Source organism: Oncorhynchus mykiss, chromosome 25 (assembly GCF_057628025.1).
Source record: "Oncorhynchus mykiss isolate SJ-2025 chromosome 25, ASM5762802v1, whole genome shotgun sequence".
NCBI lineage: Eukaryota > Metazoa > Chordata > Actinopteri > Salmoniformes > Salmonidae > Oncorhynchus > Oncorhynchus mykiss.
In genome coordinates this window covers 86,571,808-86,585,000 of record NC_143046.1, presented here as the reverse complement: position 1 = coordinate 86,585,000, position 13,193 = coordinate 86,571,808, and the positions used below count along the sequence as shown (strand labels likewise).

At 41.9% G+C, this 13,193-nt stretch overlaps 2 protein-coding genes across 2 annotated transcripts in view; one reads left to right on the top strand and one right to left on the bottom strand.

Moving 5' to 3' along the window:
• LOC110504256 (bifunctional epoxide hydrolase 2) overlaps positions 1-5,092 on the top strand; it is a 19,274-nt gene extending 14,182 nt beyond the window's left edge. The window contains exons 12-19 of the mRNA XM_036962874.2: positions 316-427; positions 1,435-1,509; positions 1,603-1,645; positions 1,865-1,967; positions 2,098-2,167; positions 2,284-2,364; positions 2,454-2,512; positions 2,820-5,092. Of these exons, the coding sequence (XP_036818769.2) occupies positions 316-427; positions 1,435-1,509; positions 1,603-1,645; positions 1,865-1,967; positions 2,098-2,116 (352 nt within the window). The 3' untranslated portion in view covers positions 2,117-2,167; positions 2,284-2,364; positions 2,454-2,512; positions 2,820-5,092. The remainder of the gene's footprint in view (positions 1-315; positions 428-1,434; positions 1,510-1,602; positions 1,646-1,864; positions 1,968-2,097; positions 2,168-2,283; positions 2,365-2,453; positions 2,513-2,819) is intronic.
• Positions 4,861-13,193, bottom strand: LOC110505920 (phospholipase A and acyltransferase 1-like). Its single transcript, XM_021585396.3, has 5 exons — positions 12,913-13,193; positions 10,331-10,460; positions 5,554-5,642; positions 5,298-5,462; positions 4,861-5,177 (listed from the first exon to the last, which is right to left on the bottom strand). Exons 1-5 carry the CDS (start codon positions 12,919-12,921, stop codon positions 5,112-5,114), a joined length of 459 nt encoding a protein of 152 aa, XP_021441071.1. The 5' UTR covers positions 12,922-13,193; the 3' UTR covers positions 4,861-5,111.

Sequence of the window (13,193 nt, the reverse complement as noted above, 5' to 3'; positions counted from 1 at the left end):
TAAATAAAAAGTGGGATGACATCAGGAAGATTAGCTAGCGTTAGCTAATGGGGATCCTAATAAAAATAAGTAAAAAAATTACATCAAGAAAATCTCTGCTACCTTGTGTATGTTGCTATTGGGGGGTTTAGGAACACATGGACAAGGCTATGTTACCCCCCCAACATCTGACTCCACCCAAGAGCACACACATGCGTGTAGGTAGATCTACGCACGTTAAGTATGTGGAAACCTTAACACACTCCCTGAGACGGTAAAAAAATTAAACCAATACCTTGTGTGTGTGTGTGTGTGTGTGTCTGTGTGTGTTTGTAGAGCGGTAGCTTCTCTGAACACCCCTCTGTTCCCTGTGGATCCCTCCAAGGATCCTATGGACTTCCTGAAGACTGTGCCAATCTTTGACTACCAGCTCTACTTCCAGGACCCCGTAAGTGTGTGTGTAGAACAGAGGAGGGGAGAGGAACTTTACTCTATTGTCTCCCTCCTGTACGATACCATATTCATCCATTATGCCTCAGTACAACAGCTTTGGCAGCCAGGTCACTCGTGATACAAGTCAGTGTTCGACTTCCATCCATGTCTGAGGATGTCGGGAGATGACGTGGAAACCCACCACTAGAGGTCTGCTGTTACCTTTAAATAGGTTTCAGTTGTAGAAGGGGTGGTGGATGGGTGTAAGCATCTGACTGACTCAAAAGGTCCCAAACATTAACTCTTACCTTAACCATTTAGAGATAATGATTAACCTCAACAATTTGGAGTTAATATCTATCTTTAAACACTTAAAAATGTGATGATTGAACAACATCGAAATTTGACGTTTGAGAAACATGGAAGAACGTCTCATTTTGACCTGAGACTGTGAAAGCTAGTTGGGTCTTGTTTCCAGTTTTTCGTAAGTACTCAATTAATTGTTGCTAGTGCTAAATGATCCTCTAATTACTCAAGTTGCTTTTGTTTACATTGTGAACATAGTCAATGTAGCTAGCTAGCGAGAGTTTGTGCTAGCTAGTAGCTTCTTGACTTTATACATCTTAGTACAATAACCAGTGGTCATATGCCTCCACTCAACCAAAATCAACTTTTATTTCTCATTATTTCAATTCACAAGATAGAATGAGCACGTGACACACAGCCACCGAGAATTGAACCTCTGTGATTCTTGAGCTTGGACGCTGCCATTGGACATGACTCAACACGAGTGCATAGGAGCTTTCATTGCTTTTAACGGGAGGATTTTCTCAATGCCGGCCGCCTGATGGCTATAGTATAGCAGGGTCGTAACTCCTCTACAGGGTGTAACAGAGACCTGTCCTTATGAAACTCCTCTACAGGGTGTAACAGAGACCTGTCCTTATGAAACTCCTCTACAGGGTGTAACAGAGACCTCTACAGGGTGTAACAGAGACCTTTCCTTACGTAACTCCTCTACAGGGTGTAGCTGAGACTGAGATGGAGAAAGACCTGGCAAGGACCTTCAAGATCTTCTTCCATGGCAGTGGAGATAAGGTGACACACACACACACTCTCTCTCTCTCTCTCTCTCTCTCTCGTGAATGATCTCTCTCTCTCGTGAATGATCTCTGTTGTGTTGTTCTCCAGGATAATGTTCCTGAGATCAACACTGCTGGAGTTTGTGCCAGAGGTGAGTCTAGAAGACAAACCAACGTTCTGATTGGAGGCTTGGGGCTGAAGGCTTGACCTATGGTATTCAACTAACTAACCAACTGACTGGATGGACAATATTGTGCTGTAAAACTTGTGCAACATAGTACATTGCTGTCAATAAATCTTCACACTGCAGACTACACTGTGTGTGTGTGTGTGTGTGTGTGTGTGTGTGTGTGTGTGTGTATGTGTGTAGGTGGTCTGTTCGTAGGACTGCCTAACGAGATACCCAGGAGTTCTATCCTCAGTGAGACTGCTCTGCAGTTCTACATCACTCAGTTCAAAGACAAGGGATTCAGGTACACACACACACACACACACACACACACACACACACACACACACACACACACACACACACACACACACACACACACACACACAATGGCAGCAGCAGAAGGAGAGTGACAGAGTGTTCTGTTTTTCCAGAGGGCCGTTGAACTGGTAACGAAATGTTGTGAGCAACTGGAAATGGCTATGCTCCCGACCCAGGGCTAAGGTAGGGGTGTGTGTGTGTGTATGTGTGTGTGTATGTGTGTGTGTGTGTGTGTGTGATATCTTAACACAGTTACAGTATAAGTTGAGGAATGATGGTGGTTTCCTGTGTTTGTGTAGCTCTTGATGCCAGCTCTCATGGTGACAGCTGGTAAAGATCCTGTCCTGCTGCCTGTCTTCTCCAAGGGAATGGAAAACGTGGTGAGACCACACACACACACACACACATATTTATACACACATGTATACATGTAGATGCCACGTGTGACTGTGACATCTCTGTGTGTCAGATCCCGAACCTAACAAGAGGACACATCGAAGAATGTGGACACTGGACCCAGATGGAAAGGTCGGTCCCAGTGTGTGTGTGTGTGTGTGTGTGTGTGTGTGTGTGTCCTTGCACAGACCAATGGAGGGGAGGCTGACTGTGTGAACTCTGCAGTCAGTTCCTGTTAGTCCCCAGAATAACTTTTGACCTAAAGCCCTGCTGAGGGAGACGGGTCAGGTAGAGGTTAAAGGTCATAGCTTCACTTCTGCTCTGCAGTCTAAAGAAGTTGGTGTGTTGTTTTGTGTGGTATAAACTGTGTAAAGTGTACTGGTTGAAAGAGTTGTGTATATTGGCTGACATAGTGTGTGTGTGTGTGTGTTCTTTTTAGGCCGTCTGAGCTGAACACCATTCTGATCTCCTGGCTGAAAGACACTCACAACAACACCGGGGTTGCCATGACACCCAAGCTGTGATCAGTTACCAGGACAACATATTCCTTTGTAGAGTGCACTTTGTAGTGAACTGTTGGCATCATCTGTTAATTCAGAATCATTTCTACAACTGTACGATGCCCTTTTAAAAACGTGAAACATTTTTATCTTCTAAAGACACACACGCTGCACAAGTAGACTGTATCAACAGCCACGACACCTCCAGCATGATGTCTGAAAACGGCCCTTTTTGAGACATTTCGTGAGAAAGTGCGACTGACCTATACGTTGAGTGTACAAAATATAAAGAACACCTGCTCTTTCCATGACTTAGGCCCTATTCTACACCTGCATTGCTTGCTGTTTTGGGGGTTTTAGGCTGGGTTTATGTACAGCACTTTGTGACATCAGCTGATGTACGACAGGGCTATATAAATACATTTGATTTGAATTTGATTTGACAAGTGTTACTATAGAATGTCGATTATGTCATTATTACCACAGCTTGTCTGTTTTTTTTCAGTGGACGATTCAGACGGGATTAGTTTTACCAAACTGCCCCTGTAATTATTTTTGTTCCCCCCCCCCTCCTGATTGGCCGTTACGACAGAAGCCTGGAGGCTCGTCTAGGTCGTGAAGATATTTTAAAATGTCAACCAGCTCTGTCTCACAATAGTACAAAGTTTAACAGGTGCTGCACCCAGTTTGGGTAAGAACCCCAGAACAAATGTATGCTTAAAACAAAGTGCTATACAGGTAGCCTACAGATTAATGATTTGTTTTGTTAAATAGCAACTTTTCTAGTGCCACACTTCTCTTTCAATAGATGAAGTGGACGATATTGTGCCAATGAATTGATCATTTGCCAAATCCGTCAGGTAATTAAATGTCTGCGTAGTTTACAGTTCATGGTTCTTATTAATATGCATTCTCATTATTATTATTATTATTATTTAGTCTTTCTCCGAACTGAAGGCCCAATATTAGGCAATCCCTAGACATTTAAAATATCTTCACGACCTAGAAGAGCCTCCAGGCTTCCGTCGTAACGGCCAATCGGGGGGGGGGGGGGGGGACAAAAATAATTACAGGGGCAGTTTGGTAAAACTAATCCCGTCTGAATCGTCCACTGGAAAAAACAGACAAGCTGTGGTAATAATGACACACCTGACTTTCTATAGTAACACTAGTCCCGTACGAATAGGGGGTAAAGAAGGATTTTTAAGCCTTGAGACAATTGAGACATGGATTGTGTATGTGTGTCATTCAGAAGGTGAATGGACAAGACATATAAGATTCAAGTGCCTTTTAAACGGGGTATGGTAGTAGGTGCCAGGCGCAACAGTTTGTGTCAAGAGTGGAGGAAGAGGAGAGAGTGGAGGAAGAGGAGAGTGGAGGAAGAGGAGAGAGTGGAGGAAGAGGAGAGGGTGGAGGAAGAGGAGAGGGTGGAGGAAGAGGAGAGGGTGGAGGAAGAGGAGAGAGTGGAGGAAGAGGAGAGCGTGGAGGAAGAGGAGAGAGTGGAGGAAGAGGAGAGCGTGTGTTATCATCAAACAGCTTCCCTCTGTAATGCTGTACACACATTCACACTATAGGAGAAAGCGCTTCGAAGATTAAATTTACTTTTCTAAGTAAATGCTTTCCTTCAATGTACCGCGCCTTTTCATTCCCCAGAACACAAGCACAAAGAGCAGATTCATATTTTCGCCATCGATTCATGTCCCACATCACCTTAACAACAATATGAGATCGAATTCAGGGCTCTACTCAATCCGCATCGTGGAAGTACAGCGTGATTGAAACGTGAAGGCAATGTTCCCGCGTTAGTGGAGACTGCATTCACGGTAAACGCTGCATATGTCAGCACATTCACAAATTACCTTTCCATTTCTGTAACGCTTTGGCAGTACAGATTGAATGGTGCCCACGTCCCTTACACTGAAGTAAAACCCTCACCCCTCCTTCTCTCTCGCTCTCTCTGAGACACACAGAATAATGGGAAAGTGTTTTACTGTATTTTATTGATGTGTGTATATATATATATATATATAACAAAAAAACAGTGTTCAATGTAACCCTGAATGTAAAAACTCAGAAATATAATTGACCCTATATCAGCATCCTACACTGATGAGTTACATTTAAAAAATGTACTGTTATGATTCTCCTTGTACCTCGTTAGTAGATATCTAGAGGGAATTAAACTGTAGACCGTGTTCCAATCTAGAACACAGCCACGGTCGTCGTCATGGTTACAACTTCTTCTTCTCAAACGGCTTCTTCCAGGTGGGCAGGATCTGGGCGTAGACCTTTTCAATCTGTAACCAATGACAACAGATCTTCTCAATCTACAACCAATCACATCCGACATTGTTGCACATCATACCCCTCTTCCCCCTCAAAAGACAAACACACGCACTCACCATCCCTACCCTTACCTGGGTGGACTTCTTGAGTCCGTATCGGAAGAGCGTGGCCTGGTGTTCAGAGTTATGAAACAGGATGTCGAAAGTGACGTCTCTACCTATCATGTCGTCTATAGCAGGTTTCACCAGAGAGTAGAAGTCCCTGGGAGGATGGACCTCATCCAGCAAGTTCCTCACCTGCACACATTCACACAGAGGAGCTATAACCTCACCTACACACACAGTAAATATTTTAGTACTATAGTTTGCATCTGAGTGAGTGTGTTACCTTGTATTTCCGTCCCACTAGCTCCACTGGGTCCAGTTTGACCTCTGACTTCAGGGCTCGACCAAATAACAGCAGCTTCGTCTCTGAGTCTACACACATAGTCGGTCAGTACAGCATAGCAAGTGTGTGTGTACACGTTTTACGATACTTGTGATTACTTAAAAAATATATATTGAACCTTTATGTAGCTAGGCAAGTCAGTTAAGAACAAATTATTATTTACAATGACAGGCTAGGAACAGTTCTGCCTTGTTCAGGGGCAGAATGGCAGGTTTTTACCTTGTCAGCTTGGGGATTCGATCTAGCAACCTTTCTGTTACTGGCCCAACGCTCTAACCACTAGGCTACCTGCCACCTCTACACTCTAACCACTAGGCTACCTACCGCCCTGGTAGCCTAATGGTTGGACTTGAAGATAGTTAACCAAATGAAATTCAGAGAAGTGAAGACATTTTGACGGTTCTCACTTGTAAAAAAAAGGCCAATTTAGGCTTCGGGGTTATGGTATCAAATGTTGGTCCCCAAAAAGACCTCACAAGTATAATAACACAAAAACGAAAACAAATGCAAATTGTTGTGGACATGGAAACAGGTTGTCTGAATTCAATAAAGTTTTGCGTCTACTTTCCCCTAACCTAAACACTGCCCGCAGATTCTGAAACAGGTTGTCTGAATTCAACACTGTTTTGCGTCTACTTTCCCCTAACCTAAACACTGCCCGCAGATTCTGAAACAGGTTGTCTGAATTCAATAAAGTTTTGCGTCTACTTTCCCCTAACCTAAACACTGCCCGCAGATTCTGAAACAGGTTGTCTGAATTCAATAAAGTTTTGCGTCTACTTTCCCCTAACCTAAACACTGCCCGCAGATTCTGAAACAGGTTGTCTGAATTCAACACTGTTTTGCGTCTACTTTCCCCTAACCTAAACACTGCCCGCAGATTCTGAAACAGGTTGTCTGAATTCAACACTGTTTTGCGTCTACTTTCCCCTAACCTAAACACTGCCCGCAGATTCTGAAACAGGTTGTCTGAATTCAACACTGTTTTGCGTCTACTTTCCCCTAACCTAAACACTGCCCGCAGATTCTGAAACAGGTGTGTACGTTACCACTGTAGTTGTCTTCCAGAGTAGACGATGTTTATGAATTCGTGGGCATTGTAGCATATTTAGGGTCCTCATTTATAAACCGTTACTTGACGTGAGAATGTGCTTGCCACCCCACAAACCTGCGATATATGCGTACGCACATCTGGTAGCAGTTGAAATATTGTATTGCGTTGCTGGTAAGTAAGTATTTCGTGCAAATGGGGGATATGATGTAAAGCTTACGTTGTTTTATGCTATGTCTGAATAGCTTACTGTAAGTTGAAATGTCTCAAGGTGAACATTATTTCATTTATGATACATAATACATAGTTCTTTAACACCTTTTCTGTCCATGACGGTTCATATTCCAGAATAAGCTTTAGCCCAAAACAAATTCAGACTGGTCACCCATGACACAAGTCAGTATTCCATCCATGACTGTGGATGTCGGGAGATGACGTGGAAACCGGCCACTAGGGGACGCTGTTACTTCACGTAGGTTTCAACGTTGTGGACGGCGATAAACATCTGCCTCTGAATCTGAAGGTTGCGTGTTTGAACCCAGTGATAGAAAGTTGTTTCGACCCTTACCTTAACCATTCAGAGTTTATGCCTAACCTTAAGAATTCGGAGTAAATGTCTAAACTTAAACATAAAAAAAAATTGACATTTGGAACAACTTCTACATTTGGCATTTGAGAAACATGAATGAACGTCTAATTCTGACAAGAGTTTGAAGAACAAATTACCATGTTACATCTCTCATTTAATTGAGCCTATCCGTATTTTGCTCTATACATCTGAAAGGGAACGCGGTTTATAGGGTAATACTGAGTCGAATTTAAAACATGGACAGTTGATATTTTGCTTCGAAGTGTGTAGGCTATTGCTAAAAATTAAGTCTACTGAGTAGACAGACAGTAGGCTTCTAGACAATGTTTCAGAATTTGCGGGAAGCGTAGCACATTTAGGTTTGGGAAAAAGTAAATGCAAAACATGATTGAAATCAAATGATCAGTTTACAGGTACACAACACATTTATTTTTTATTTTTTACTGCAAATAATGCAAATGTATTTGTAAAAAATGTAAACATTCTGACAACAGACATTTAATCAAGATTGCCATTGCTCCTTATTTTAGTAAATTGTCTAATTCCAATACTTTTAGTAACTTCCCTGGTCTAATTCCAATACATTTAGTAACTTCCCTGGTCTAATTCCAGTACTTTTAGTAACTTACTTCCCTGGTCTAATTCCAATACTTTTAGTAACTTCCCTGGTCTAATTCCAATACTTCCACAGTATACAGCAGATAAGGATGTAATATTGTCACCACAAAGGGCATTTTTTCAGGCAGAGTCACTCTCACTCAGATATCATATTAACAAAAATGGCGCCTGGAGAGGAAGGCAGATGTATCTCATGATAAGCTGTAGACCACACTATCTACCTAGAGAGTTTTCAGCTGTATTTTTCGTAGCTGTTTACATACCACCACAGTCAGAGTCTGGCACTAAGACAGCATTGAATGAGCTGTATTCTGCCATAAGCAAACAAGAAAACACTCACCCAGAGGCGGCGCTCCTAGTGGCCAGGGACTTTAATGCAGGTAAACTAAAATCAGTTTCACCTAATTTCTATCAGCATGTTAAATGTGCAACCAGAGGAATTATTTTAGACCAACTTTACTCCACATACAGACATGTACGAAGCTCTCCCTCACCCTCCATTTGGGGAATCTGACCATAACTCTATCTTCCTGATTCCTGCTTACAAGCAAAAGCAGGAAGCACCAGTGACTAGATCAATAAAAAAAAGTGGTCAGATGAAGCAAATGTTAAGCTACAGGACTGTTTTGCTATCACAGACTGGAATATGTTTCAGGGTTCCTCCAATGGCATTGAGGAGTACACCACATCTGTCATTGGCTTCATCAAGTGCATCGATGATGTCATCCCCACAGTGACTGTACGTACATACCCCAACCAGAAGCCATGGATAACAGGCAACATCCGCACTGAGCGGGACGCTAACCTGGAAGCTTATAAGAAATCCCGCTATGCCCTCCGATGAACCATCAAACAGGCAAAGTGTCAATACAGGACTAAGATGTACACCCTTTTCACTCATGACTGCACGGCCAGGCGCGACTCCAATACCATCATTAAGTTTGCCGATGACACAACAGTGATCGGCGTAATCACCGACAATGACGAGACAGCCTATAGGGAGGAAGCCAGAGACCTGGCCGTGTGCTGCCAGGGCAACAACCTCTCCCTCAACGTGATCAAGACAAAGTAGATGATTGTGGACTAAAGGAAAAAGAGGACAGAGCACAACCCCATTCTCATCGACGGGGCTGTAGTGGAGCAGGTTGAGAGCTTCAAGTTCCTTGCTGTCCACATCACCAACAAACTAACATGGTCCAAGCACACCAAGACAGTTGTGAAGAGGGAACGACAAAACCTATTCCCCCTCAGGAGACTGAAATTATTTGACATGGGTCCTCAGATCCTCAAAAGGTTCTACAGCTGCAGCATCGAGAGCATCATTGCCTGGTATGGCAACTGCTCGGCCTCCGACCGCAAGGCACTACAGAGGGTAGTGCAAACGGTCCAGTACATCACTGGAGCCAAGCTTCCTGCCATCCAGGAACTCTATACCAGACGGTGTCAGAGGAAGGCCCTAAAAATTGTCAAAGACTCCAGCCACCCTAGTCATAGACTGTTCTCTCTGCTATCGCCCGGCAAGCAGTACCGGAGCGTCAAGTCTAGGTCCATGAGGCTTCTAAACAGCTTCTACCACCAAGCCATAAGGCTCATGAACATCTAATCAAATGGCTACCCAGACTATTTGTATTGTCCCCCCCCCTCCTTTTTTATACCACTGCTACTCTCTGTTGTTATCATCTATGCATAGTCACTTTAACTCTACCTACATGTAAATATTACCTCAACTAACCAGTGCCCCCCACACATTGACTCTGTACTGGTACCCCCCTGTATATAGTCTGGCTATTGTTATTTTTACTGCTGCTCTTTAATGACTTGTTACTTTTATTTCTTATTCTCATCCATATATAGAGATTTTTTTAACTGCATTGCTGTTTCAGGGTTTGTAAGGTTCACTGTAAGGTTCACTTTAAGGTTCACTGTAAGGTTCACTTTAAGGTTCACTGTAAGGTTCACTGTAAGGTTCACTTTAAGGTTCACTGTAAGGTTCACTGTAAGGTTCACTGTACCTGTTCTATTCATGTGACTAATACATTTTGATTTGCACATGCGAGTCATTGCAACATTTGTAGAATTGTAGGAAATAGTTTTAAACCTGCACAACTTTTCCCCAACCAATGTCAAAATGTGTAGAATTGTAAGAAATTAGCTGTAAAACTTCAACAACAACAAAACAAGTTCTGTAAAGCAAACTGTTTTGTTTACCTTTGTTAACTAAATATATAACAGATCCCTCTGTATGTATTTAATAATTTTTCATCCCGGTGCTGAGTTGATGTGTCGTGGCTAATCTGTGTTTGTAGATCAGTGAATGAAGCTACAACAACCAAAGAGATAATGGCTGGGAGGGGGGGCTCACTAAAACTCAAACCCTGGTTAAGGCCCTGTGTGTGTGTGTGTGTGTGTGTGTGTGTGTGTGTGTGTGTGTGTGTGTGTGTGTGTGTGTGGACACAGACCTCTGCAGGTAAGATGTGCTACGTAGGGCACTCCATCCCTCTCTCCGTAATAAATTCCAAAATGGGAGAAGTATTTATTCAGAGGAAACTCCAGGATGTCTCCTGGGAACGGCTTCGGATGGGAACTCCCCTACAAGGCAGAGAGAAACTGGAACTGAGACATGGTTACACACACATACACACACACACACACACACACACACACACACACACTTCCCCAAACTCAGTACCAAAACCCCACTACAGTTCCTGTGTTGATATAAAGTGCTAGTTGCTACAGATTTGTCTTTCCTCTAAAGTCATTATAGAATCAGTCTAAAATATATTAATCACGATAACAAACACTACAATAATGTCTCATCACATAACAATCCTAGCTCAATAACCAATAATGTAGCTGCAAGCAGCAATGAACGGGGTTCACAGGATGACAGAAAGGACACGAGAGCAGTTGGATAACAAAGCAAGGACTGTCCTGTAGTAACTATGTTCCTTTATGTGCAATCAGTGAAAGCATTACCACGTTTATCTCTCAGTAACACAAGGATGAAGTTTGGTCTTTGGATACAGCAGGTAATCATTCTTAGGGCTCCATTTTACCAAACGTAACACAATGGTAAATTGTACCGCTGGAGCTAGGTCTATAGGTCCGGGTGTGTGTTCGAAATATTGTTTTGCTATTTTCACTGTGGGCATTATCAGCGCAATAGCTGGAGGTGGCACGAAAGGGCTGTGTTTTGATAAATATATTATAGGTGTGACGAGGGCTTGGCCACTCATTGGCCAATCAACACGCTGCATGCCGTTGTCTCAAGTTCTGTAGGTTATTAGCAGTATTTGCACTGTCATCAACCTGGGGGCCAAGGAATATATTCTACCTAGTCCATTGTGGATTGATACAGTTTGGTTGATACAGTTGTTTAAATAAGATAGGCTACAGTAATGAGTAATAGCAACAGTAAAAAATAAGATAATCCATTGTTTGCTCTACACATTTGGAGTGTTGACAGCCAACATTGTTGCAATTGGCTTAAAAACTCTGTTTAATTAAGACGAGACAGACTTCATGACCAAAATGATCCTATTTAGACTTTGCAGTACATTTTTACACTAGAATAAAAGTTTGTTGACTCACATCAATGCCACAACATGCCGTTTTTAAAATGAGAAGTGGATTTTTAAAAATCTAACATTAATTTTCATGAGACAAAGTCCACTTGATCGATAGTTATTGATCTAATATTTCATGGTGCCAATGACATCTATAGCGCCACCAACTGGTCTGGTGAAGCCATCTAAGGTTGAAGTGACTTTATATTCACACAGTTTCTAAGGGCATAGGGTTTACATACCAAACGTTATGGTCCCATGTCCATCGGTTCAATCCTTATAGCCCTGTTGTGATATGGTGCCATCTAGTGGTGTAGCGTGGCCCACTTTGAATGCAACAACAATCATTCTCAAATCGAGTCAATCTGATTCACGGTTCATGAGAAAACGATATCTAAAAAGTGTTTTTAGCATTAGCATATTGGAAAAAGTACATCTATGGCTCATAATGAGAAAATTATTGCAGATGAGCATTAAACGTTGCATATGCTAATAATTAGTTGCTAATAGTTTCCTTGTGAATACCACATTCAGTGAGGTTATTCTAAGGGACGTACGTCCATGATGGCGATGGCACGTTTCAAGTTCATAGGCCAGTGGTTTAAATCGACTTGTAAAATCTCATTTGTGATGTGTCGATAACTCTGCCATCTTTAGACCAATGAGTCATTTGGTCCTATGGTTCATGAGAACATTTCCAGTATTTTTTGTCTGCATAATAACGTATTTGCTAGCATCTACTGGTATTAGTGTGCCCATCTTTGAATGCATCAACGTTTTGTTTCTCAAACTCTTTAGGGACTATTGTGATGAGTCGAAAGACCAAATTTGCTGTGAATCTGGCTTTTAGTCCATGAGAATAATTTGGGGAATTATTTTAAGCATTAGCTTTACATAATCAACAAGTGAATTGTCAACAGTTATTCCTTTTAAGATATCAATGCCAAACTTGTTATTTGTAAATCCCATCTCTTAACCAATCCCTTAGCCTTGCTGAAACGAAGTTAAGATGTACAATTGGCCTACATATTTAATTTCATGTTTTTGGGGTTTATGGTTCATGACATTATTTTTTTTTGTTTTTAGAGGTTTTCCAATTATGTGCAATATAAAGGAAAAATCTATCCCGACGGACATTGAGTCAAATATGTTCAGCCTGAGGAAAGACACCTGAATACGTTTCAGCGCCACCTACAGGCCAACCAGCGCCATTATTTTAGACCAAGTTGCTCATGGCTTCTAGTTTCTGCGTGCCAAATTAGAAATTAAAGTTACCAATCTATGCTTGAGTTATTTGACCATGTCAAGGAAGAAAAAAATAATCAAATAATAACAATAGTTTTCACAGATTTGCTGTGAACCCCTAATAATGCCTAATCATATATGATTAACTATAATCCTACCAGGTAGTAATGACAAGATAATATAACAATGACAAGATAATATAACAATATGATTAAGTAGAATCCTACCAGCCCCATGGGTGTTGGTGTTTCTCTTCTGTGTGCTTTGAAACTCCAGTCACAGACACACACTTTAGAGAGACACTGAGAAATGCATAGATGATCTGAGAGTCTCTACTATCTTAATAATATCTCAGTCGTGTTTTGCATAAGGGACCGTGATAATATGACCCCTCTTCAGTCAGGAAACACCTGTTGACACAGCCACACACACCCTCAAATATAGAGAAAGATATCAGATGGATTACAAGCATTACACATTACACCGAAACCACTCCTATTACAAGTAT